This window comes from Mustelus asterias, chromosome 10, assembly GCF_964213995.1.
Source record: "Mustelus asterias chromosome 10, sMusAst1.hap1.1, whole genome shotgun sequence".
NCBI classification, from domain to species: Eukaryota; Metazoa; Chordata; class Chondrichthyes; order Carcharhiniformes; family Triakidae; genus Mustelus; species Mustelus asterias.
Window position 1 is genome coordinate 3,210,260 of NC_135810.1, and position 26,081 is coordinate 3,236,340.

General features: G+C 46.3%; 1 protein-coding gene across 1 annotated transcript in view; it reads left to right on the forward strand.

Moving 5' to 3' along the window:
- Positions 1–26,081, forward strand: part of nalcn (sodium leak channel, non-selective) — a 225,950-nt gene that overhangs the window by 198,236 nt on the left and 1,633 nt on the right. Inside the window, exons 34-43 of the mRNA XM_078221539.1 lie at positions 1,515–1,583; positions 2,590–2,738; positions 3,967–4,060; positions 7,399–7,531; positions 9,645–9,760; positions 13,754–13,911; positions 15,178–15,328; positions 17,694–17,843; positions 20,484–20,601; positions 22,150–22,370. Of these exons, the coding sequence (XP_078077665.1) occupies positions 1,515–1,583; positions 2,590–2,738; positions 3,967–4,060; positions 7,399–7,531; positions 9,645–9,760; positions 13,754–13,911; positions 15,178–15,328; positions 17,694–17,843; positions 20,484–20,601; positions 22,150–22,343 (1,332 nt within the window). The 3' untranslated portion in view covers positions 22,344–22,370. The remainder of the gene's footprint in view (positions 1–1,514; positions 1,584–2,589; positions 2,739–3,966; positions 4,061–7,398; positions 7,532–9,644; positions 9,761–13,753; positions 13,912–15,177; positions 15,329–17,693; positions 17,844–20,483; positions 20,602–22,149; positions 22,371–26,081) is intronic.

A 26,081-nucleotide genomic window follows, 5' to 3' on the forward strand; every position in this document is an offset into this window, starting at 1 on the left:
ACCAGAGGAAAGAGTTTCTCTTTATCTGTGATAGCATGGCACCTTTAAGGAGGCAATCCTTGAGGGCCACATGATGGTCCAGGGTCTAAGGAGAGACAGAGTGGGAAGCCAAGCCAATCGGGAACAAGGGTGTGTGTCCAGGGCCTGGGAGGAACCTCAGTTGGATCTGGGGAGCAGAGAGTATAATCATGGTCGGAACTGTACCACCTCACCCACCCAGAATCGGAGCGGGTGACAACGACAACGGACCCTCCATTGACCTTGAGCGGGATTTTCCAGTCTCGCCCGAGCGAGGCTGTAAAATCCCACCAATGGTCTGTCCATTGCTTGTATATACATATTTATATTGTGGGTAATAAACCCTTCTTAACCTGACGTCACGACGAGTTTCGCTCAAGTTATTTCATTGTGGAACCAATCAAATGCTTTTAATCATCTCAAGCATTTCAGTTAGATCGCCTGTTAATCTTCTCTCCGCAAAGGAATACAAACCTAGGCCGGAATCTTACTGCCGTTCAGGCCAGCGGGATTTTCCCATCCTGCGGCAGTGAACGGAGATTTGGCTGGCCGCCAAATTCTCTGATCTGTCTCTACAGCGGGAGCGTGAAGTGAACGGCAGGTAAGATCACGCCCCTCGTCTCTGCAATCTACATTCATACTCCAACTCTGCCGTATTACTCACATATTACTGAAATTGAAAAAAGGCCAACAATTTTATTTATGATGGTGGAATTGTGAATTGGAGAGCAATAAAAAACAAAATAAACTTCTCAGAGTTGAAGATGATGAAAAGGTTTCATTTGGGCAGAGAAATTGTTCTCACTTGTGGGGGAAACCAGACCGAAGGCTCTTTATTGTCACTTAATAAATCCAACAGGGAATTCAGGAGAAATGTCTTTATTCAAGAGTGGTGAAGATTGTAAAACTCACTATAACATGGATAAGATGAATAACGCAGATGGGGGAAGCTTACCCATGAGGGAGAAAGGAATAGAAGGATCAGTTGATAGATGGAGATGAAGCCCAGTGGTTCAAGTTTTTTTTTCACTTATTTATGGGATATGGGTGTCAGTGGCTGGCCAGCATTTATTACCAATCGCTCGTTGCTCTCGTTCAGAGGACAGTTGAGAGCCAACCACATTGCTTTAGGGTGGGAGTCACATGTAGGCCAGACAGCAGATTTCCTTCCCTAAAGGACATTAGTGAACCAGATGGGTTTTTCCGACAATGGTTTCATGGTCATCAGTAGATTCTTAGTTCCAGATATTTTTTATTGAATTCAAATTCTGTCATCTGCCGTGGCGGGATTCGAACCCAGGTCCCAGAAGGTTAGCTGAGTTTCTGGATTAATAATCAAGCGATAATATCACTAGGCCATCGCCTCCCCTTATGTGAAGCATTAACATGGACCAGTTGGGCCAGATGACCCGTTTCTGTGCTGCAAACCTGATGTAACTTGATGATTTGTAAATGTTTGCTTAAACTAGTCCAACGTGCTTATTGTTCGCTTACAGAATGAATATACTTACATGATGGGAGCCTGTGTAATTGTATTCAGGTTCTTTTCCATTTGTGGAAAGCACGTGAGTACACAAACCAAACCAGCAGCAACGCAGTGTACCAGAGAATGTGCAGCGTTTGTTGAATGCGATGGAGCAAATGTGCAGCCGCATGCCTTCATTTTCCTGTGCTCGAACTCATGCTGTGTACCGTGTTACTGTTGTCACGTGCAAAGTGAATAATGTTGTAACGTGCTTTCCGTCCATTCATTGCATTCATTTGTGTTTTTATTTGCTTTGATGTCACTCTCGTTTCCCTCGGCGGCCCACCACCAGATGTCACAGTGCGGGTTGATGTGTCCGGCGTTCCCAATGACCAGACGGGGCAGAGATTTGATCACTTCAAGGAGTTGAGCCAATCCCATTTCAGGTCCATTTCTGAGAGAAATTTAGGTCATCACAGTTTAAAAAAAAAATAAAAATAAAATTTTGGATTGATCTTTAAAAGTTTGATCTCTTGTTCAGAGTTTTTTCAGGTTGTTAAAGTTTATTTATTAGTCACAACTAGGCTTACATTAACACTGCAATGAAGTTACTGTGAAAATCCCCTAGTCACCACACTCCTGCGCCTGTTCGGGTACACTGAGGGAGAATTTAGCATGGCCAATGCACTTAACCAGCACGTCTTTCAGACTGTGGGAGGAAACCGGAGCACCCGGAGGAAACCCACGCAGACAACACGCAGACTCCGCACAGATGGTGACCCAAGCCGGGAATCAAACCCGGATCCCTGACACTGTGAAACAGCAGTGCTAACCCACTGTGCCACTGTGCCGCCCATTGTTGAGGTTGTCACTGTATTTAATACATTCATTGAGTTGGGTAACAAGGCGCTTACACTGCTGAGATTCTTGATCGTAAAATGTTTTTCCAAAAATGCAGAGATTGGAACTTTTGAAGCCTTTATTTTTAACAAGTAGAAACTTTCACAAAGATATTAGTACAAGTTGTTTGCTTTCCTGCACTGTCTGTTTAATTTGTGTTTGGATGCAGTCAGGAGAAGTGAAAATCTTTTGCTTTCTGCTTTCAGGTGACATTGAAGATGTTGTTGCTGACAGTGGTTGTCAGTATGTACAAGAGTTTTTTTATTATAGTGGGGATGTTCCTGCTGCTTATCTGTTACGCTTTTGCCGGAGTTGTTTTGTTTGGAACTGTCAAATATGGGGAGAACATCAACAGGTTTGTAACCTTATTCCGGCATTTGGGATCTCGAAAAGTTTAGATTAATGTCACATCAATCTGTAAAAGTGACCATTATTGGGCACACACTTCCCAAATGGTTTATTTATTAGTATCACAGGTAGGCTTACATTAACACTGCAATGAAGTTACTCCTAGTTGCTACACTCCGGTGCCTGTTCGGGTACACTGAGGGAGAATTTAGCATGGCCAATGCACCTAACCAGCACGTCTTTCAGACTGTGGGAGGAAACCGGAGCACCCAGAGGAAACCCATGCAGACACGGGGAGAACTTGCAAACTCTACACAGACAGTGATCCAAGCCAGGAATCGAATTCCCAGGCGCTGTGAGGCAGCAGTGCTAACCCACTGTGCCACCGCCCCACCCCTGGGCGTGTTCCGGGAGAGTTTACAAAGCATACGTGGGGATTGCAACCTGGTCCATAGGGATAGACACCAACCCCATAAATCCGCAGGACACTTGGCATTCTCCATAAGCTCCAATTCATCCAGATCACACTACCGACATCCTATCTTGTACTAGGAAACCAGTATTTGGGGCGTCAGTTAGCTCAGGGAGTTGGACAGCTTAGTTAGCTGGGCAGCTGGTTCGTGATGCAGAGCAATGTCTACAGCCTGGGTTCAATTCCCGTACCGACTGAGGTTAATCCTGAAGGCCCTGCCTTTGCAACCTTGCCCCTTGCCTGAGGTGTGGTGATCCTCAGGTTAAATCACCATTGGTCAACTTGCCCCCTTTGGTCACCCGGGACTATGGCGACTGTGTTACAACCAATGGAAACATGCTGTGGTGGTCATTGAACTAGGAAGCTGATGGGGATTGGGGAGGGAGCTTGTGGCCCAGGGCATGACACGGGTGGTTGTGGAATGAAGTTTCTTTGTTAAACATTGACTTTGTGGAGTGTTTATTATTGCTTGCTACTGGAAGATTCTCACTGCCGGATGAACATTGATAGCAACCTTACCTTTTTATTTACAACAGTAATGTTGAAGCTGCGCTGGGTAAGGACCACGTTCACAGAAAAAAAACCATTATATATATTATACAGAGATATGACAGTTAAGAAATGTTGAAATTGGATAGGTTGAGTGTTGACTGTCTTCATGCATTCACCAGCTTGGCTGCTTGACCTGGTTTTGTTTTTCAGTTAATCCATTTGATCAACGCCTTGATAATGAGTCAAATTCATCCTTCTGTTTCCCATGCAGACATGCAAATTTCTCCTCTGCTGGTAAAGCCATTACAGTTTTATTCCGCATTGTGACTGGGGAAGATTGGAATAAGATTATGCATGACTGCATGGTGAGTACAGGAGCCGTATCCAACATTGGGACAACAGCACTGCCACTGTCCATTGCCAATGCTGACTGACCTATCCTGGTAGCTGCCACCTCAGAGGGTTGAAAGGGCAGATTGAGCAGAATGATACCTGCCTTAAAGGGTTAAATGATGAGGACAGGTTGCGTAGTTGAGCCTTCTGTTCCCTCAACTATAAGAAGATTGAGGGATGATCTAAGTGAGATCATAGAATCCCTACAGTGCAGAAGGAGGCAATTCGGCCCATTGAGTCTGCACCGACCACAATCCCACCCAAGCTCTATCCCCATAACCCCATGCATTTACCCTAGCTGGTCCCCCTGACACTAAGGGGCAATTTAGCATGACCAATCCACCTAGCCCACACATCTTTAGACTGTGGGAGGAAAGCGGAGCACCCGGAGGAAACCCACTCAGACACGGGGAGAACGTGCAAATTCCACCCAGACAGTGACCCAAGCCTGGAATCGAACCGGAGTCCCTGGTGCTGTGAAGCAGCAGTGCCAACCCACTGTGCCACCCAGACAATTAAACAATCCAATCGGGGAGATAGAGAAACTATTTTCTCCAGTTGGGAGGGGCTGGGAGAGGAGGGGGAATTCAGAACAAGGGGGCAGATGGTAAAATGTTAAAATTAGACCCATGCCATTCAGGGGTTATATCAGGAAGGGTTTCTTCACACTTTTGGTTTCATCGGGATTCGGAGATATAGGGAGAGGGTGAAAGAGTAGAGTTAAGGTGAAAGATCAGCCATGATTGTATTGAATGGCAGAGGGTATGCTGAATGGGCCTAATGGCCTGCTCCTGCTCCTATCTCTTATGATACAAAAAATAGTGGAAATCCAGAACACTCCTTTATTGCAAATTTCAAAACTGTTGCAGATTTACTTTGGCCAACAGTATTAAGGGTTATAGAATTAAGGCAGGTAGTTGGAGTTGAGAAATAGATCAGCCATCTAACTGAATGGCGGAACAGGCTCGAGGAGATGAATGGCTCCTCCAGGTCCTACACTTGGTCATTGAGCTAACTGTCTTCTGTTCTGGATGCTCCCCCACCCTTGTGAGTCCAACTCTCCTGGGTATTGGGTTTACAACGAGCTAACCTCCATCATTGAGGCAAGACATGTGTGGGGTGCACCTCACTGAGGGCTCACCAACTCTGGTTGAACATGTTCGGAGAGGTTTGACCACCTAACCTCCCACCTCCAAATGATTTTCATAACTCAGCAAGAATAAAGAAGAATAAAGGAGCTGGATATTATTTAAATGGAGAAAGACTGCAGAAAGCTGCAGCACAGAGGGACATGGGGGTCCTCGTGCATTAATCACAAAAAGCTCGCATGCAAGTTCAGCCGGTAATAGGGAAGGCCAATGGAATGTTGGTCTTTATTTCAAAGGGAATGGAGAATAAAAGTAGGGAATGCTTTCAAAAACTATACAAGACACTAGTTAGACCACACCTGGAATATTGTGAACAGTTTTGGTCCCCTTATCTAAGGAAAGATATGGAGTTGCTGGCGTTGGACTGTGGTGGGCACAGTAAGTAGTCTCACACACCGGTTAAAATCCGACAGGTTTATTTGGTAGCACAAGCAAAGAACAATACAGCACAGGAACAGGCCCTTCGGCCCTCCAAGCCCGCGCCGCTCCCTGGTCCAAACTAGACCATTCTTTTGTATCCCTCCACTCCCACTCCGTTCATGTGGCTATCTAGATAAGTCTTAAACGTTCCCAGTGTGTCTGCCTCCACCACCTTGCCTGGCAGCGCATTCCAGGCCCCCACCACCCTCTGTGTAAAATACGTCCTTCTGATATCTGTGTTAAACCTCCCCACCCTCACCTTGAACCTGTGACCCCTCGTGAACGTCACCACCGACCTGGGAAAAAGTTTCCCACCGTTCACCCTATCTATGCCTTTCATAATTTTCTCGACCTTTCGGAGCGCTGCTCCTTCATCAGGTGAGTGGGGACACCTGAAAAAGGAGGAACACTCCAAAAGCTTGTGCTACCAAATAAACCTGTTGGACATTAACCTGGTGTTGTGAGACTACTTACTAAGGAAAGATATACTGGCATTGGAGGCAATCCAGAGAAGATTCACTCGGCTGGTTCCGGGTATGGATTTTCTTATGAGGAGAGGTTGAGTAGGTTGGGCCTGTACTCATTGGAGTTCAGAAGAATGAGAGGAGACCTTATTGAGACAGATAGGATTCTCAGGGGACTTGACACGGTCGATGCTGAGGGCTTGTTTTCCCTTGTGGGAGAGCCTAGGAACAGAGGGCATCATCTCAGAGTAAGGGGATTGGCCATTTAAGACAGAGATGAGGAATAATGTCTTCTCTCAGAGGGGAGTGAATCGGTGGAATTCTTTACCGCAGAGGGCTGTAGAGGCTGGGTCATTAAGTATGCTCAAGGCTGAGATAGACAGATTTCCAATCAGTAAGGGAATCGAGGGTTATGGGGATAAGGCAGGAAAGTGGAGTTGAGGATTATCATATCGGACCAGTCATGATCTTATTGAATGGTGGAGCAGACTTTATGGGCCGAATGGCCTACTTCTGTTCCTCCATTAAATGGTCTTATGGTAACAGTGTCTGCGAGATTAATGTATAATTCTCAGAGACCCCACAGCAACCCTGGAGATTGGCGGCTCCCATTACGGATTCCTTTCCCTCCGGTTATCAATTCTTTTGCTGTTTTTTAAATTCATGCCCAGAGTTTGGGCTCTCGTGCCTAATTGCACAACTGAGAGGCTTCGCTGGGCCATTTCAGAGGGCAATTAAAGTCAACCACATTGCTGTGGGTCTGGAGCCATGTGTAGCCCAGACCAGGTAAGGACGGCAGATTTCCTTCCCTAAAGGACACAATATGGGTTTTCACAACAATCTCCCTGCTGCTAGTTCTTTATTGTGGATTTATTTAATTAATAAACTGAAATTCAATTTCCCAGTGGCTGCACTGGGATTTGAACCCTTATTTCCAGATTATTATTATTATTATCTCCTTTTTCCTCTGATGGAGAAATCCAGCACGAGGGGGCATGGCTTTAAATTGAGGGGGGGTAGTTATAGAACCGATGTCAGGGGTAGGTTCTTTACCCAGAGGGTGGTGAGGGATTGGAATGCCCTGCCAGCATCAGTAGTAAATGCGCCTAGTTTGGGGGCGTTTAAGAGATCCGTAGATAGGTTCATGGACGAAAAGAAATTGGTTTAGGTTGGAGGGTCACAGTTTTTTTTTTAACTGGTCGGTGCAACATCGTGGGCCGAAGGGCCTGTTCTGCGCTGTAATGTTCTATGTTCTATGTTCTATTATCTCTTGTCTAGGTTCAGCCACCTTTCTGTACTCCTGATGATGAGAATTACTGGGAAACAGATTGCGGAAACTATGCAGGCGCCCTGATGTACTTCTGTTCCTTTTATGTCATCATTGCCTATATAATGTTAAATCTTCTTGTTGGTAAGTAGAGATGCTTTTATCTTTCAAACTTGGATGGAATAATTTGGTGAAATATAAGAGTTTTGGTGAGCTTTGCATAAGTGGGACCTGTGCTCTCGCCTTCTCCCCTATCTGCTCTATGAACAATATGTACTGTCTGTATAGCGCGCAAGAAACAAAACTTTTCACTGTATCCCAATACATGTGACAATAATAAATCAAATCATATCAAAATGTCACAATGATCCGCGTTTATCCCTCCTCAACCTAAGCTCTTCCCTCCCTAACAGCACTGTGGGTGTACTTACACCATAGCTCACCACCACCTTCTCAAGGGCAATAAATGATGGCCGAGCCAGTGACACCCACATCCCATAAATGGATTTTTGAAAAGCCGGATTATTTTTGTGCTGTTATGTTTCTGAAATGCAAACTGGTAATAGCACAACAGGCCATTTGGGATCTCAGTGTGTAATTGTAATGTCCTATCTATGTCAGGGGCTGAAAAAAAAAGATGTGGTTTGCACACGGAGATTCAGACTAATAACAACAGATTTAATCTGGGAGCTTTTTCCTGTACAGAGTACAAACTGAAACTAAAACAGTAGCCTGTCCAACACCCCAATGACATCACCATCAAATCAGGTGACTGGCTCTTAAAGCAATCATGCAACCATTTAAATATATAACAATGATGGAACCCATACTGTATCATCATGATTCCGTGATGCTATGGAATGTTTTTGAGTCAGGAAAGATGAAAAATCCAGATATACCCAGCAGGTCCTATAGCTCCTGTCAACTGGGGAGATGGTTTAATGTTTCTGGCGCAGCCTCTTCATTAGAACTGAAATTTGGCAGTACAGGAATGAGGTGAGATAGAGAATCTGGTGAACTGGTGCAGCAACAATAATCTCTCCCTCAATGTCAACAAAACGAAGGAGATTGTCATCGACTTCAGAAAGCACAAAAGAGATCATGCCCCTGTCTACATCAACGGGGATGAAGTAGAAAAGGTCGAGAGCTTCAAATTTTTAGGTGTCCGGATCACCAACAACCTGTCCTGGTCCCCCCATGCGGACATTATAGTTAAGAAAGCCCACGCCTCTACTTTCTCAGAAGACTGAGGAAATTTGGCATGTCACCAACTTTTACAGATGCATCATAGAAAGCATTCTTTCTGGTTGTATCACAGCTTGGTATGGCTCCTGCTCTGCCCAAGACCGCAAGGAACTACAAAAGGTCGTGAATGTAGCCCAATCCATCACGCAAACCAGCCTCCCATCCTTTGATTCTGTCTACACTACCGGCTGCCTCGGCAAGGACCCCACGCACCCCGGACATTCTCTCTTCCACCTTCTTCCGTCGGGAAAAAGATACAAAGGTCTGAGGTCACTTACCAACCGATTCAAGAACAGCTTCTTCCCTGCTGCTGTCAGACTTTTGAATGGACTTACCTCACATTAAGTTGATCTTTCGCTACACCCTAGCTATGACTGTAACGCAGCATTCTGCACTCTCTCGTTTCCTTCTCTATGAACAGTATGCTTTGTCTGTATAGCGTCAAGAAACAATACCTTTCACTGTATGTTAATACATGTGACAATAATAAATCAAATAAACACTCTATGGGGCCATAACCCCCCGAGTAAACTTCTATTCATTCATAGGATGTGAGCATCACTGGCCAGGCCAGCATTTATTGCCCATCCCAAATTGCCCCTTGAGAAGGTGGTGGTGAGCCGCCTTCTTGAACTGCTGCGCTCCGTGTGTTGTAGGTGCACCCACAGTGCTGTTAGGGAGCGGGTTCCAGGATTTTCACCCAGCAACAGTGAGGGAATGGCCAATATATTTCCAAGTCAGGATGTTGTGTGGCTTGGGAGGGGCAACCTGCAGGTGTGGGTGGTGTTCCCATGTGTTTGCTGTCCTTGTCTGGGTGGTAGAGGCCATGGGTTTGAAAGGTACTAATGAAGGAGTCTTGGGTGAGTTGTTGCAGTGCATTGTGTGGATATTGCTCTGAACTCTGTTCCTTTGCGGCACGTGGTCCTTACCTCCGGGAATTAGCCCTGAGAAAGATATTTTATTGGCGAATATTAGATCACAAGTGTTTTCTTGATTTCTTTCTTCCCACCAGCTATCATTGTAGAAAACTTCTCATTGTTTTATTCGACGGAAGAGGATCAGCTGCTGAGCTACAACGATCTTCGTCATTTTCAAATCATTTGGAACATGGTTGATGACAAAAGAGAGGTCAGTGAATTTATGGTTAGACTATTTACATCTGTCTGTGTGGAATCTGCACGTTCTCCCCGTGTCTGCGTGGGTTTCCTCCGGGTGCTCCGGTTTCCTCCCACACTCCAAAGCTGAGCAGTTAGGTGGATTGGCCACGCAAAATTGCCCGTTAGTGTCCCAAGATGTGTAGGTTAGGGGGATTAGTGGGGTAAATGCATGGGGTCCCGGGGATAGGGCCATGGGCGGGACGCTCTGTCGGACAGCCAGTGCATACTCGATGGGCCGAATGGCTTCCTTCTGCACTGTAGGGATTCTATGATTCTATCTGAAACCATCCTGGGCTGGGTTTAATTCTGAATGTGAAAATTATTTAATTTCCTCCTCTCACTCCTTAACTAGCTCACCAGAAAATATCTGATTGAAGAACTGAGTCAGATATGAGTGCTCTGGCCTTGTCAATATCTATTTCTAGTGGTTTTTATGCTATCGCAGTGTCTGGGCAGAGTAACAGGGAGGATCGGGTGTCCAGGGACCATTCATTCACCTGAACAGCACATTAAAAAGCATGAAGAGTGACGCAGTACCTGAGCCCGGAGTGTTGGTGCTGTGCGCTGCCACACCTCAGACACCCAGTTTGAGAGGTGGCGGGTTACCTCGTTATTATCACCCTGCTTTTTGTACAACCTTACTGTGCGCAAAGTGACTGCCGCATTTCACACACCCCAATAAAGGCTACATTTCAAAGCTGCCTACATATACAGTTCACCCCAATAGTTTTGCTGCTGCTGTCAGCAGCCCCAATACATGTGGCAAGATTTTCCGGCCACTCTCGCCCCAAACCCGGAAAATCCCGCCCGGGGTCAACGAACCTGTGCATGGTCCGTGTCCCGCCCACTACGATTCCCGTGGCGGGCGGGACGGGGAAATTCCACCCATGATCTTTCACAGAAACGTGAGCTTTATGAATACAATGCAAAATTAAATTTTATAATGTAATTGACTCTACCCCACCTCGACCCCTTTGTTTTCATTTTGTTTCATTTTTTACAGTTTTACCTTTTATTTCTGTATTGTCTTTCTTCACTTTTCTTTCGCCCCATTCTTTCCCCCTACTTTATCCCCCTTTCCTTACCTTTTTTCCCTCTTTGCTTCCCATTTCCCCCTTTTTCTAAATTTTACCTCTCTCTCACCCATTCCCCTCCCCCTTCCTCCCGCATCTTCATCGGTCACAGTTCACCCTCTGATTTCAGCTTCTCTGCCGTTTGGCCATTCACACCTTCTATTCTCTCTATGGACTGCCATTAGCAGCCTTTCCCCTGGTTTCTGTGGCTATGAATCATCTTTCATTCCCTCCCCCTGCAGTATAAATATCTCCCACTTTCTGTGCCTTTTAGCTTCGACAATCTGGACTCATGACCGTCAGCTCTTTTCTCTCCTCACAGATGCTGCCAGACCTGCTGAGATTTTCCAGTGTTTTCTCTTTTGGTTTCAGATTCCAGCATCCGCAGTAATTTGCTTTTACATAGAACATAGAACAGTACAGCACAGAACAGGCCCTTCGGCCCACGATGTTGTGCCGAGCTTTATCTGAAACCAAGATCAAGCTATCCCACTCCCTATCATCCTGGTGTGCTCCATGTGCCTATCCAATAACCGCTTAAATGTCCCTAAAGTGTCTGACTCCACTATCACTGCAGGCAGTCCATTCCACACCCCAACCACTCTCTGCGTAAAGAACCTACCTCTGATATCCTTCCTGTATCTCCCACCACGAACCCTATAGTTATGCCCCCTTGTAATAGCTCCATCCACCCGAGGAAATAGTCTTTATTTGTAATGTTTGTGTACTGATTGGCAAGATCAGGAATGGCGACTTGTACGTCAGCCCTCAGGAGAATGTGGGGAGACGGTGATGTGATAGTAACATCACTAAGTTAGTAATCCAGAGGCTAATGCTCAGGGGGTATAGTAATAAAATGTCTCAATAATGGTGATCAGGAAACTATAGTCAATAGTCGTTAAAACCCATCTATTTCCCTAATGCTCCCTCACCTGCTGTCCTTACCCGGTCTGGCCTCCATGTGACTCCAGACCCACAGCAATGTGGTTGACTCTTAACTGCCCTCTGAAATGGCTGAGCGAGACACTCCCTTTCAAGGGCAGTTAGGGATAGGCAACAAATTCTAGCCTTTCCAGTGGCAAGGGGGCCACATCCCATGAGGGAATAAGTTTTAAAAAAGTAATAAGCAATAATGTCAGTTCCAAGGTTGCCGCTAACAGTGCCCCAGGGGCTTGTTTATTTCAAGTAGTGAGAACTGCAGGAGGCCATTTACACCCTCTGACCTGTTCCACCGCTCATTGATCTTGACTGATCTGTAAGTAAACTCCATGGGCTAGATTTAATGTTCCTGTTGGTGGGTTTGTAGGCCAGGGCTGGGGGAAGGTGGGCGGATTGTTAAATCGAGCAGGTGGCCGACCCACCCAACTCAACCCTCACCACAATTTTGCCAACAGTTGGGATGGTGTCAGGCAACCCACCCCATCACAGACTCATAGAATCCCTACAGTGCACGAGGAGGCCATTCAGCCCATCGAGACTGCACCGACCACAATCCCATCCAGGTCCTATCCCCATAACCCCTCATATTTACCTGGCCAATCCCCCTGACACTAAGGGGCAATTTAGCATGGCCAATCACCCTAAGCTTCTTTGGAGTTGGCTAATTGAGGCCCTTAGGTGAGCAATTAGTAACCTTCTTACAATTTTTAACCTACTGTGTGAACAACTTTCTTTTTGTGCAAGTTCAGATGTCCTTTTGGGTGATGTATCTGTATTTGTCACAAGGGGCTTTTCAGTTGGAGGCCATTCAGCCCCTCAAATATGTTCAACCATACAAATAGCCATGATCTGTCTACCTGCCTCTATTCCACAACATTGGATATATTTTAACGCAACAAAATTTAATACTCTAAAAGATGCTGTGCAAATACAGCTGCTGTTGGTAGCCGAACAGTTTAAACATAGTAACATAGAAACTTGAAGCATGAGTAGGCCATTCGGCCCTTTGAGCCTGCTCTGCCATTCATTTTGATCATGGCTGATCATCCAATTCAATATCCTGATCCCCCCGTTCTCCCCATATCCCTTGATCCCTTTAGCCCCAAGAGTTATATCTAATTTCTTCTTGAAATCACACAACACATTGGCCTCAACTACATTCTGTGGTAGTGAATTCCACACATTCACCACCCTCTGGGTGAAGAAATTTCTCCTCACCTCAGTTCTAAAAGGTTTGCCCCTTATCCTCAAACTATGACCCCTAGTTCTGGGCTCCCCCACCATCGGGAACATTCTTCCTGAATCTACTCTGTCTAACCCTGTTAGAATTTTATAAGTTTCAATGAGATCCCCTCTCACTCTTCTAAACTCCAGTGAATATAATCTTAACCGACTTTGTCTCTCCTCATATGACAGACCTGCTATCCCAGGAATCAGCTGTACTGCCTCTATAGCAAGGACATCCTTCCTCAGATAAGGACACCAAAACTGTCCACTATACTCCAGGTGTGGCCTCACCAACGCCCTGTACAATTGCAGCAAAAACATCCCTATCACTATACTCAAATCGTCTCGCTATGAAGGCCAACATACCATTTGCCTTCTTTACTGCCTGCTGTATCTGCACGCTTACTTTCAAGGACTGATGCATGAAGACTCCAAGGTCTTGTTGAGTATCCATCTCTCTCAATTTACACCCATTCAAGTAATAATCTGTCTTCCTATTATTGCTACCAAAGTGGGTAACCTCACATTTATCCACATTATGCTGTATCTGCCATGCAGATGCCCACACACTCAGCCTGTCCAAATCACGCTGAAGCATCTCTGCATCCTCCTCACAGCTCACCCTCCCACCCAACTTTGTATCATCTGCAAATTTGGAAACAATGCATTCAGTTCCCTCTTCCAAATCATTAATGTATAATTATCAAAATTCTTCCCCACTGCAGGGAGCAATCCCAACCTCCCGTGTGAAGTTCCTACTGCGTCTACTGCGTGGGAGACTGGAAGTTGACTTGGAGAAGGACAAACTCCTTTTCAAACACATGTGTTATGAGATGGAGAGGCTGCACAATGGCGGAGATGTCACATTTCATGACGTGCTGAGGTACCTGAATAGTTTCACTTTCTTCCACAGTTGCATTGGCAGCGACAATTTCAAACTCTACAACTTCAAAGACTGCACACTTTATCCTTTGTCGCAGAAAAGTGAAGGCTGAAGGAGTGAGCTGCTAGATGAGACGGTGCCTTGGTGAAAATGCCACTACGCCAGGCTCTGCCCACACCAACCTCAGTGGCATTGTGGGGCGGAGAGAGTTACAGATTTCCGCTCCGCCTTTGTGTGAGGAAATGCTTCCTGATATCACCCCCTGAATGGCCTGGCTCAAATTTTAAGGTTCTGTCCCCTTGCTCTGGGCTCCCCCCACCTACCAGAGGAAATCGTTTCTCTCTATAGCCCCATCAGATTCTTTAATCATCTTTAACACTCTGTGACACCCACCATGGTTAAGTCACCCCATAATCATCAGTTCTCAAGCAAATCAAGCCTTTGCAAGTTTTGACAGCATCTTCCAAACCCACGATCTCTATCTACCGCCTAGAAGGATGAGGGCAGCAGACACATGGGAACATCACCGCCTGCATGTTCCGCTCCAAGTAATTCACCACCCTGACTTGGAAATATTTCAGCCGTTCCTTCACTGTCGCTGGGTCAAAATCCTGTAATTCCCTCCCTAACTGCACTGTGGGTGTACCTACACCACACAAACTGCAGCGGTTCAAGAAGGCAGCTCATCACCACTTACTCAAGGTGCTACAAATACTGGCCTAGCCAGTGACACCCACATCCAGTGAAAGGATAGAAAAAAACTCATCCCCATAATTTAAACCTTGCTGCTGTTCCAACTTGTGGTGAACCACTGTTACTACAGGTATGTGCCTGGACACACCCATGCTGCACCTGGCCCAAGACTCCTCCCTTTCCACCTGAGACCCCTCCCTTTCCACCCAGAGTGGGGTATAAAGGTGATGGTCCCTCCTCCTTGCCTCAGTCTAGACCAGGTCAGCTACAAGGGTGTGCTCCTGTTCTCAGTGAATAAAAGCCTATTAGTTTCCCTCACTCTCAGAAGTCTTCACGTCGTAATTGATAGTGCATCACAACTAAAACAATGCCCGGAATTTTACCGCCACGCCTGCCCCGAATTGTCCATTGGCTTTGGGCAGGATTTTACGAGCCTCGCCCAAGTCGAGGTTGTAAATACCGGCCAATTTCAACCAACTAGAATGATTTTTTAATTAGGTTTTGCTGATATTTGATTGAGTTATTTTTATCAATGTATTCATATTAAACCAGGTCTCTTAATTTTGTTACCAGCATGCTATCGTACAGATCTGTGGACATCAGAAAGAGCCTTCAACTTGAGGAACTGTTAGCACGAGAACAGCTTGAGTACACGATAGAAGAAGAGGTTGCAAAACAAACAATCCGAATGTGGCTGAAGAAATGTTTAAAACGCATTCGAGCAGTAAGTAATCTCCAAAAAAACCTTCAGTCAGCAGAAGAAACCAATAAGACAATGACATTTTTTTTTAGGTAGAGATTAGTCCACACAGTTCTGGTCCCCGTCATTACAGTCAGGATAGAGAGGGACTGGTGAAGGCCCGAGCAAAGCTTCACAAGCCTGATACCAGTGAGGTTATCCACTTTGGTAGCAATAATGGGAAGACAGATTATTACTTGAATGGGTGCAAATTGAGAGAGATGGATATTCAACGTGACCTTGGATCCTCGTGTATCAGTCGCTGAAAGTAGGCACATAGATATGGCAGGCAGTAAAGAAGGCAAATGCTATGTTGGCCTTCACAGCGAGAGGATTTGAGTATAGGGATGTTTTGCTGCAGTTGTACAGGGCGTTGGTGAGTCCATATCTGGAGTATTGTGGGCAGTTTTGATGTCCTTATCTGTTTATTTGGCTTCTCTTTGAATGCATCTTTACTGTAATATGGTGACCAGGATTGTACACAGTTCTCTACTGCAGAGGGTGGAACTCTACCACAGGGGGCTGTGGAAACTCAATCATTGAGCATGCTCAAGAATTTGCTAGATTCCTGGAGACTATTGGCAAAGATATTGTTGAGGTCGGTGATCAGTCATTATCTAATTGAATAGCAGAGAAGGCTTAATGGGCTGAATGGCCTTCTCCTGTTCCTTTGTTCCTGCTCCATATGTAGTGTAACCAAGGTCTCAGTTACCATGGGGATGAAGGGCCTGACGTATGAGGAGAGATTAAACAGTTTGGGCTTTAAACTTGCTGGAGTTTAGAAGGATGAGAGGGGATCTGATCGAGGGATTGATGAAGTAAATGTAGACCAAATGTTTCCTCTTGTGGGGCAATCTCGAACAAGAGGTCACGGGTATAGGTTGCGAAGCGATAGATTTAACACTGAGAGGAGGAGGAACTACTTCTCGCAGAGGGTGGTGAATTTGTGGAACTCGCTGCCCCAGAGCGCGGTGGAGTCTGAATCATTGAATGGTTTCAAGAAGTAGATAGATATATTTCTAATTAAAAAAAAGACGGGCTGAAGGGAGATGGGGAACAGGTGGGGAGGTGGATTTGAGACCAGGGAGAGATCAGCCATGATCTGATTGAATGGCGGAGCAGGCTCAAAGGGCTGAATTTGCCAACTTCTGCTCTTAGCTCCTATGTTCCTTCCCTTTTCAGCAAGTAATCTGCAGTTTCTGTAAGATTTCCACATCAATAATAGCTTAATCTGGGCAAAATCAAATCAAGTAACACAAAGGATTGCTGCATTTTATGCGTAGGTATGTTACACTCGTATCTACATTATACCCATATCTGTATTACACCATATTTGCATTAAACCATATCTGCATTATACCCATATCTATGTTACACCATATCTGTTTGCATCTATATCCAAATTGCACCCAAGTGTTCAGGAGATCCTTTAAGTCTGTTCAACATGGCCTTCAATTGAACTGGGCCCTGCCCACAGAACTGGCCACATGCCGAGGTTGTAAAGGAGAGTTTCACCATTCCTCAATGAACTGTGCCCACATTTACTGATGCACAGTATCCCTGTGGTCATGTGACTCCAGCGTTAATCGCCTGACCAGCAGTCAGCTGCTGTTGTAATTCCCGCCACCCTGCCGTGGAAACGATCAGTTACCTCATAGAGGTGGCGAGGGGCTGGCGTCCGGAACCATCTCACTCCCCCCTGCTATTCCCCAATGACTCTGCGCCATTCACAAACCCACTCCAAGTGATTGCGTGCTGGATTGCGTGATTCACAGGAGAATTTACCTTTGTGCTTCTGCTAACGAGTCTACACAAAAACTCGGACAAATAGGCACAGTCTGGGACACATTGCGCCCTTAGCGGAGACTCCCCCCTGCTCAGGGGGTAGTGGAGATTGAATATCGCCATCACAGATTATAGAAATCATAGAATCCCTGCAGTGCAGAAGGAGGCCATTTGGCCCATTGAGTCTGCACCGACAACAATCCCACCCCAGGCCCTATCCCCGCAACTCCACATACTTACCCCACTAATCCCTCTAACCTCTGCGTCCCGGGACACTAAGGGGCAATTTAGCATGGCCAATCAACCTAACCCGCACATCTTTGGACTGTGGGAGGAAACCGGAGCACCCGGAGGAAACCCAGGCAGACACAGGGAGAATGTGCAAACTCCACACAGACAGTGACCCAAGCTAGGAATCGAACCCAGGTCCCTGGAGCTATGAGGCAGCAGTGCTAACCACTGTGACTAGCGTCATAACGGATTCCCTGCCCATCCTGCCTGTAAGTATTTCCAGACCCGACATTTCATCTTCCTCTGTTAATGTTATCCTGTGTATTGTATTCAGAAACAGCAACAGTCCTGCAGCATTATCCACAGCCTGCGAGAGAGTCAGCAGCAGGAGCTAAGCAGATTCCTTATCCCTCCCAGCATCGAAACAACTCAAGCCAGTGAAGAAATGCTCGCGAGTAATCAAGATAATGAAGCTCCCCCTGAGGTGAGTAATTCCCTTCAGTCTTTTCCAGTCACAGTGTCTGTCAGACGCTTCCTGCAATTTCTTACACGGAGCCTTTAAAGTGGTAAACAGTCCCAAGGAGCCGAGGAACGGTTAGCAAAAATTATTTGACACCAATCCAGATACAGAGAGAGTTTCCCAAGAGTTTGGTCAAAGAAGTAGGTCTTTTAGGGACATCTTACAAAGGAGGTGAGAGAGGCAGAGAGGTATAAGTGAGGGAATTGTACCAATTGGAACCCAGGCAGCTGAAGCCACAACCACCGATTGTGGAGCGATTAAAATCTAGCGTGCAGGGGGCCACAATAGGGGGAGTTATAAGTTTAAAGTTTATTTATTATTGTCACAAGTAAGCTTACATTAACACTGCAATGAAATACTGTGAAAATCTCCTAGTCGCCACATTCCAGCACCTGTTCGGGTAACACTGAGGGAGAATTTTGCATGGTCAATGCACCCTAACCAGCACGTCTTTCGGACTGTGGGAGGAAACCGGAGCACCCGGAGGAAACCCACACAGACACGGGGAGAACGTGCTAACTCCACACAGTCACCCAAGGCCGGATTCGAACCCAGGTCCCTGGAGCTGTGAGGCAGCAGTGCGAACCGCTGTGTCACCGTGCCCCTGATCCCAGAGGATTGGCGGGCTGGGGCAGATTGCAGAGATTGGGAGGCGGGTGTGGGCATGGTTTGTGAGGCAATGGAGGGATCTGAAAACCAGGCTCGATGTTTTCTCTGGTTTTCAGCAGTGTCAGAATGTCTGACTGTCGAATGTCACATGGGTGGACTCCCCAGACTTGGTAAACGCACCGTGGTTTCGTAGACATTCTGCTGCTTAACCATTAAAAAAAACCCAACACGCATGCTTTCGAATGAAGGGGAATCTAGAAATCCAGTTAAGAACAAAGAACAGTACAGCACAGGAAACAGGCCCTTCGGCCCTCCAAGCCTGTGCCGCTCCTTGGTCCAATCGTTTGTATCCCTCCATTCCCAGGCTGCTCATGTGACTATCCAGGTAAGTCTCAAGTCAGAACTATCACAGCTGGAGAAACCCTGTGACCATCTGAGAAAAATGGGGATTCCAGCACCCTGCTGCTCTATACCATCCCTCAGAAACTCCGTACTCACTTATCAAATGTGCCCTTGATTCACCTGCCAGATATCATGGCAAATCTGAAGCTGAATGCCAAACAGGCATATAGAATGATCCATGGTATATGCATCTGCAAGAAACATTACACCATGACCAAAAGCATGTTTTTCCAGATGTGGGTGATATAAACAAGTTATATTTATAGCTCATCCTTACTACTGAGGACATCCAGTATCACAGGGCTGGCATTTCATCTTTGAACACAATCAGGGAATTGAACCCAGAATGTGCTTGAAATTGCGCTGGTTAGATTCGGCTTTGAGTTTCTGCCAATATTAATTTGCATAACAGACTTAACATTTCCACGATCCAACACAGTTGGACAGCATAACAAATGATAAGATGGAAGGCAGTCAATTAAATGACAAAAAGAATTCTATTTTTGCCATTTTCAGTTCCTTTGGATCCATAGAATGGAACCATAGAATCCCGACTGTGCAATGCGAGGCTATTCGGCCCATTGAGTCTGCACCAACTCTCTGAAAGAGAGTCCCACCCAGGCCCTTTCCTCCACCCTATCCCTGTAACCCCACACATTTACCATGACCAATCCAACGGACCTGCACATCCTTAGACATTAAGGGTGGAATTATCCCGGGAATTGTAGCAGGCGAGAAATGGTCCAGTTGACCTCAGGAGGGATTTTCTGGTCTTGAGGTGAGCGCATGACCAATCCACCGTACTCACACAGACTGTGGGAGGAAACCAGACCACCCGGAGGAAACACTCGCAGACACGGGAAGAATGTGCAAACTCCACACAGACAGTGACCCAAGCTGGGTATCGAACCCAAGTCCCTGGCGCTGTGCGACAGCAGTGCTAACCATTGTGCCACCGTGCCGCTCTCTCATTTGTAATCTTTTATTGACCTATTACCCGCTGCTTATATCTTGAACCATCATTCACTTACAAATTGAATTTTGAACCAGGGTAAAAGTGAAACCAAAAGAGAAAATTCTGGAAAGTCTCAGCGGGTCTGGCAGCATCTGTAAGGAGAGAAAAGAGCTGACGTTTCGAGTCCAGATGACCCTTTGTCAAAGCTTTGAACCAGGGTAAAAGTGAACTCGAGTGGCTTTGTACAGGCCCAGTCTCGATATGCAAAAATAACGCAAGCTCTACCTCCAGGTGTAGTCCTGATCAGATTAGTGCAGCAAACTATCTTTCCCAACGAACTAGAGTCAACCATTCAGTCATTTCTTTCTATCAGCTACAAATGACCAGATTGGTTAAGTTAAACCCTGAGTGGTAGGATTTGAACTCCCGACGCCCTGGTTAATAATCTAGTGCCGTGACCACTAGTGTTCCTGTGCTGTATAATTAAACCTAAACTGTGATTGATGCTGGCTTGCTCAGTCATTGCTGCAAATGAAGCATCTGCCTGCTGATTACTGTTCTTGCTGATGATGATAGAGTGATTGCTAACTCAACAGTAATGAGAACATCAGCCATCATCACTCTTGTCTCCCGTGCAGTCCAGTAGTCAACAGCAGTTGCTCAGTCCGACACACTCGGATAGAGGCGGGTATCGATCTGACATCAGCGACCTCGGAAAACCTCAAAGAAAGTTTGGGCAGTGGCGTCTTCCGTCAGGTACGTTGCAAATCGTGCCTTGTGTGTGTGTGTGTCGTCTCGAAATGAAATCATACAAACCACCAAGATTCTTCAACGGGAACACATTGGGGCTAAAATCCCAGCCCTCTGAATTCTTAATTGGATCATGGGTCTGCTTCCTCACCACTCCAGGGAAAATCACAGCCACATGACTGTTTTTCACACCTTGTAGGCTCCTGATGCCCAATCAACCCTCTGGCTGGGGTTTATTTTATTTATTTATTAGTGTCACAAGTAGGTTTACATTAACATTGCAATGAAATTACTATGAAAATCTCCGAGTCGCCTAGGGGACTCCAGCGCCTGTTCGGGTACACTGAGGGAGAATTTAGCATGGCCAATCCACCTAACCAGCACGTCTTTCGGACTGTGGGAGGAAACCGGAGCATCTGATGGAAACCCACGCAGACACGGGGAGAACGTGCAGATTCCGCACAGACAGTGACCCAAGCCGGGAATTGAACCCAGATCCCTGGCGCTGTGAGGCAGCAGTGCTAACCATTTTGCCACTTTGCTGTCATCATTACAGCTTGGAATAAAATCGTAGAAATCACCAAGGTGATTCTTTAACAGGAACAGAGTGGGGGCTCAAAATGCAGCCCTCTCACCTACTTGGAAAGACAACGTGTTGTTTCCTCAGAGCTGGAGGGATCGCTATTCAGAGAATTTCATAGAATCCTACAGTGCAGAAGGAGGCCATTCAGCCCATTGAGTCTGCACCGACAACAATCCCACCCAGACCCTATCCCCGTAATCCCACATATTTACGCTGCTAATCCCTCTAACCTACGCATCCCGAGACACTAAGGGGCAATTTAGCATGGCCAATCCACTTAACCCGCACATCTTTGGACTGTGGGAGGAAACTGGAGCACCCGGAGGAAACCCACGCAGACACGGGGAGAACGTGCAGACTCCGCACAGTCAGTCATTCAAGGCCGGAATTGAGCTCTGGTCCCTGGCGCTGTGAGGCAGCAGTGCTAACCACTGAGCAACCGTGGCGCCAATACTTTTCTGTATTGAGAGAGCTTGCTCTGTCTCACAGCTCTCCTCAACTTCACCCAGTGTCCCAGCCATCCCCTATTCATATGTGTTGAAAGACAATTAATATCCATCAACTTTTCTCTTAACTGTAATATTGTAATTAACATTAACAAACCTTAACAGTGTAATGGACCATGTAGTAGCAGCAATAACCCAGCTTCTCCGGTATCTCCACATAGTTTAAGTCCCTCAGACCTGGTACCATTCGAGTAAATGTCCTTGCCACGCTCTCCAAGGTTCTTGACATCTCTCCTCATGGGATAGGATGAAATGAAGTGAGTAGAATGGGAGGGGGTTCATGTGGAGTGTAAACACCAGAATGGACCAGCTGGGCCGAATGGCCTGCTTTTGAGTCAGCCATTCCAAACAGTTTGCTGTTACGTGGTAAGGTTTCCTGCTGTAGCTCGTCAATGTAAACATGGTTTGACCTGGTCTCAGTTGAAGAAAGAATTGCTTATTATATCCTTTCCATTGGCCTTGCAGCTCCAAAACCCATCAGCCACTCAGTGTCAACGGTGAATCTACGATTCGGAAGTCGTACGGCCATTAAATCTGTGATGTGTAAAATTAACCCAATGTCAGATTCTGCACCCTCGGGGTCAGATGTGAAGAAATGGTGGACCCGACAACTCACTGTGGAAAGTGACGAGAGCGCAGACGACCTCTTAGATATTTAATGTTGGGTGGAGGACTCTCGGAAGGCGGTAGGTGACGGTGCGACTGCGTTCCTTGTTATTAATGCTATTACGTTCCTGTCACTTAATCTACAATAGATGTCCAGCCTATCAAGTGGGAAATCGATGCGTTGCTAAGCGACACCCGCCTGAAATCTTATCACATCTTCTCTAGAACACAAAGAAGCTGAAGGGTAACTTGAGAGAGGTCTTTGAAATGATAAGGAGGCTCTTGGAGGTAGATCCAAATGACAGCAGTGATGACACTTCAGAACTACTCCATTGGTTGTGAACTGCTTTGGGGTGGAAGGCGCTATATAAATGCAAGTCTTGTCCGACTCAACTGTTTGCCCCACTCTCGCTGCTACCTTTGCAGCTAAGTGTCCCTGGAGAGGGAGCACATGGTGTCCACCGACACACTGGAGGCCGTCTGTGATCCATGGGGATCCCAGGGGCTGGGGTACATTATTGACCCAGAAAATCACATCTTAATTAGATTTCGTAAGTCTCCTTTGTAATTTTGTATTTGATTAATATCCCTTTTTGGGACTGCCTCCTTTATTTGTTATGTTAATTTGTTAAATAAGTTATACTGCTTTGGATGCAGAGAAAGGGTCAAATTCTGCTGTCGGCAGCAAGCACTGACTGAACATTGCGTTTACAGCTGCCCACCAACTTTCTATATCTTTCACTTTGTGTTTTATACTCAGAGAAACCTTTCAGTGTGATAGCCTCGACCGAGGATCCTGTGACCTGGGCGCTACGGGTGCGAGTTTCACAAATATTACTACATCAGTGCCTTCAGGATAAGTTACGCCTGTGTCAATAAAGCCCAGTGACTGATCAGGACAACAACCTGTTGCATCTTTATGCCGCCTTTAACACAGTAAAATGTTCCACGGTGCTTCACAGAAGTCTTATCAAAATGAGTCGATGCTGAGGCCAAAACATTAAATGTTTTCAAGAGGCAGTTAGATATAGCACTTGGGGACAAAGGGGATCAAAGGATATGAGGAGGAAGGCAGGATCGGGACATTGAGTTGGATGATGAGCCATGATCATAATGAACAGCGGAGCAGGCTCAAAGGGCTGAATGGCCTCCTTCTGCTCCTAGTTTCTGTACTGGGATATTAGGGCAGGTGACCAAAAGTCTAGTCAAAGAGGTAGATTTTAAGAGTCAGAGGTGAGCTAAGGGCCCAGGCAGCTGGAGGCACAGCTGCCATCGCTGAAGCAGTTAAAATTCAGGGTGCTCAATTAACCAGGATTGGAGGAAGACTATAAGACGTAGGAGCAGAATTAGGCCACTCGGCCCATCGATTCTGCTCCGCCATTCAATCGTGGCTGATATTTTTCTCATCCCCATTCTCCTGCCCTTTCCCCATAACCCCTGATCCCCTTATTAATCAAGAACCTATCTATCTCTGTCTTGAAGACAATGCTCAGGCCTCCACAGCCTTCTGTGGCAAAGAGTTCCAAAGAGGAATGGTTTGGGAGGTTCAAAGACGTAAGATTACAGAGAAAGGAAGTGGATAACGCCATGCAGGGAGTTGAAAACAAAGGTGCGGTTTTAAAATTGATGGGTTGGGGGACTGGGAGCTGTTGTCGGTCAGCGAACACGGGGTGATGGGTGAACAGGCCTGGATAGAAGCAGCAGAGTTTTCGACAGGCTAAGGTCACACGGCAAAAAGGTGCAAATGAGGAGTTCCTAAAATAGAGGAGGACAGAAAATCCTCAGGGAAATAAGTAGGAAGGTAAAACATCTTCACTTGTGTCTGATTGCTTCTCAAGGACAAAAGTTTATTTATCAGTGTCACAAGTGGACTGACATTAACACTGCCATGAAGTTACTGTGAAAATCCCCAAGTCACCACACTCCGGCACTTGTTCGGGTACACTGGGAGAGAATTTAGCATGGCCAATTAATCTAACCAGCACGTCTTTTGGGAATAAACCAGAGCACCCGGAGGAAACCCACACAGACACAGGGAGAATGTGTAAACTCCACACAGATAGTGACCCAAGCCGGGAATCAAACCCAGGGCTCTAGCGCTGTGAGGCAGCAGTGCTGACCATTGTGCCACCGTGCCGCCCAATGCTCACAAGGTGAGCCAAGGAGGTTTGCCAGCGTGATCGGAATTCTGACCGGCTGGGAATACAGAGCTTCATGCAACACTGATCCCTGCCCTTGGGGGTGTGAGAATGCTTGTGTCATTCCTTGCTAAACCTGAGTTTTAAGAATCATTTCAGATTACTAAAGTGTAGCAGTTACCTACAAACTGTAATCAAAAAGTCTGAAGAATATTAGCCTTCATAACTGGAGGACTAGAGTATAAGGAGGAAACAGTGCTATCCGGAGGCCCTGGTTGGACCACATCTGAAGGATGTTGCCGGGACTTGAGAAGCTGAGTTACAGAGAGAGATTGAATAGGTTGGGACTTTATTCCCTGGAGCGTAGAAGATTGAGGGGAGATTTGATAGAGGTGTATAAGATTTTGATGGGTATAGATAGAGTGAATGCAAGCAGGCTTTTTCCGCTGAGGCTAAGGGAGAAAAAAACCAGAGGGCATGGGTTAAGGGTGAAAGGAGAAAAGTTTAAAGGGAATATTAGGGGGGGCTTCTTCACGCAGAGAGTGGTGGGAGTGTGGAATGAGCTGCCGGATAAAGTGGTAAATGCGGGGTCACTTTTAACATTTAAGAAAAACTTGGACGGGTTCATGGATGAGAGGGGTGTGGAGGGATATGGTCCAAGTGCAGGTCAGTGGGACTAGGCATAAAATGGTTCGGCACAGACAAGAAGGGCCAAAAGGCTGTTTCTGAGCTGTAATTTTCTATGGTTCTATGAAGAACTATATACAGTTCAGGGCACCACATCTTGGAAAGGATACAGTGACCTTAGAAGGGGTGCAGATTCACCAGATTGTTACCAGGAATGCAAGGTGATGCACCATCAATCAAGCAAAGACTAGTTTGTATGCAAGAACAAATAGGCTTTTATTAGCAAAAGACTTGGAGCACACCCATGCCGATGAACTGGTCCAGACTGAGGCAGGGGGGTGGGGAGCAGTCGCCTTTATACCTGGACCAGGGGGGGGAGGAGTCTCAGGTAGGGCCGGCAGGGATGTGTCCAGGCATGTCACATATACAGGTAATAAGCTAACAGTGGTTTACCACACAAGGGTTGGATTATGAGGAGACATTTCATCAACTAGACTTATGCTCCCTGAGATGCAGAAGGTTAAGAGATGGTTTCGTTGTGAATTTTGGGATTTGGAGAGGAATTCATAGGATCAGGGAGAGAGAAGCTTTTTCCTCAGGTGATGGGTCAAGGCCAACAGAACACAACCTTAAAAGCAGCGGCAGAGCGTTCAGGAACGAGAGGTTCGGAAACACTTCTTCACACAGAGGATAAAGCAATAGATGCCAGTCTAATAAATAATCTCAATCCGCAGACGACTAGATATGCCAGGCAACCGTGGGATAGCAGAGGGAGCCCAGGCAGGTGGATGGAGTCCAGTTAGTGGGACCTCTCAAGGCTTTGGCAACCACCAGGTTTAGTAACTAAATGAACTATTGTAACAAATAAACTATGTACAAGGTGCAAAACAAAAGTGCTACTGACTATGTCAACTGCAGTCCCAGACTGTCTGAGAAAGCATACACTCAGCACCAGGATTGCGGTATTTTAACTCAAAATGGCCGATCTGGGTCACATCATCCCCGCCCCCACCCCCCCTTGCTACT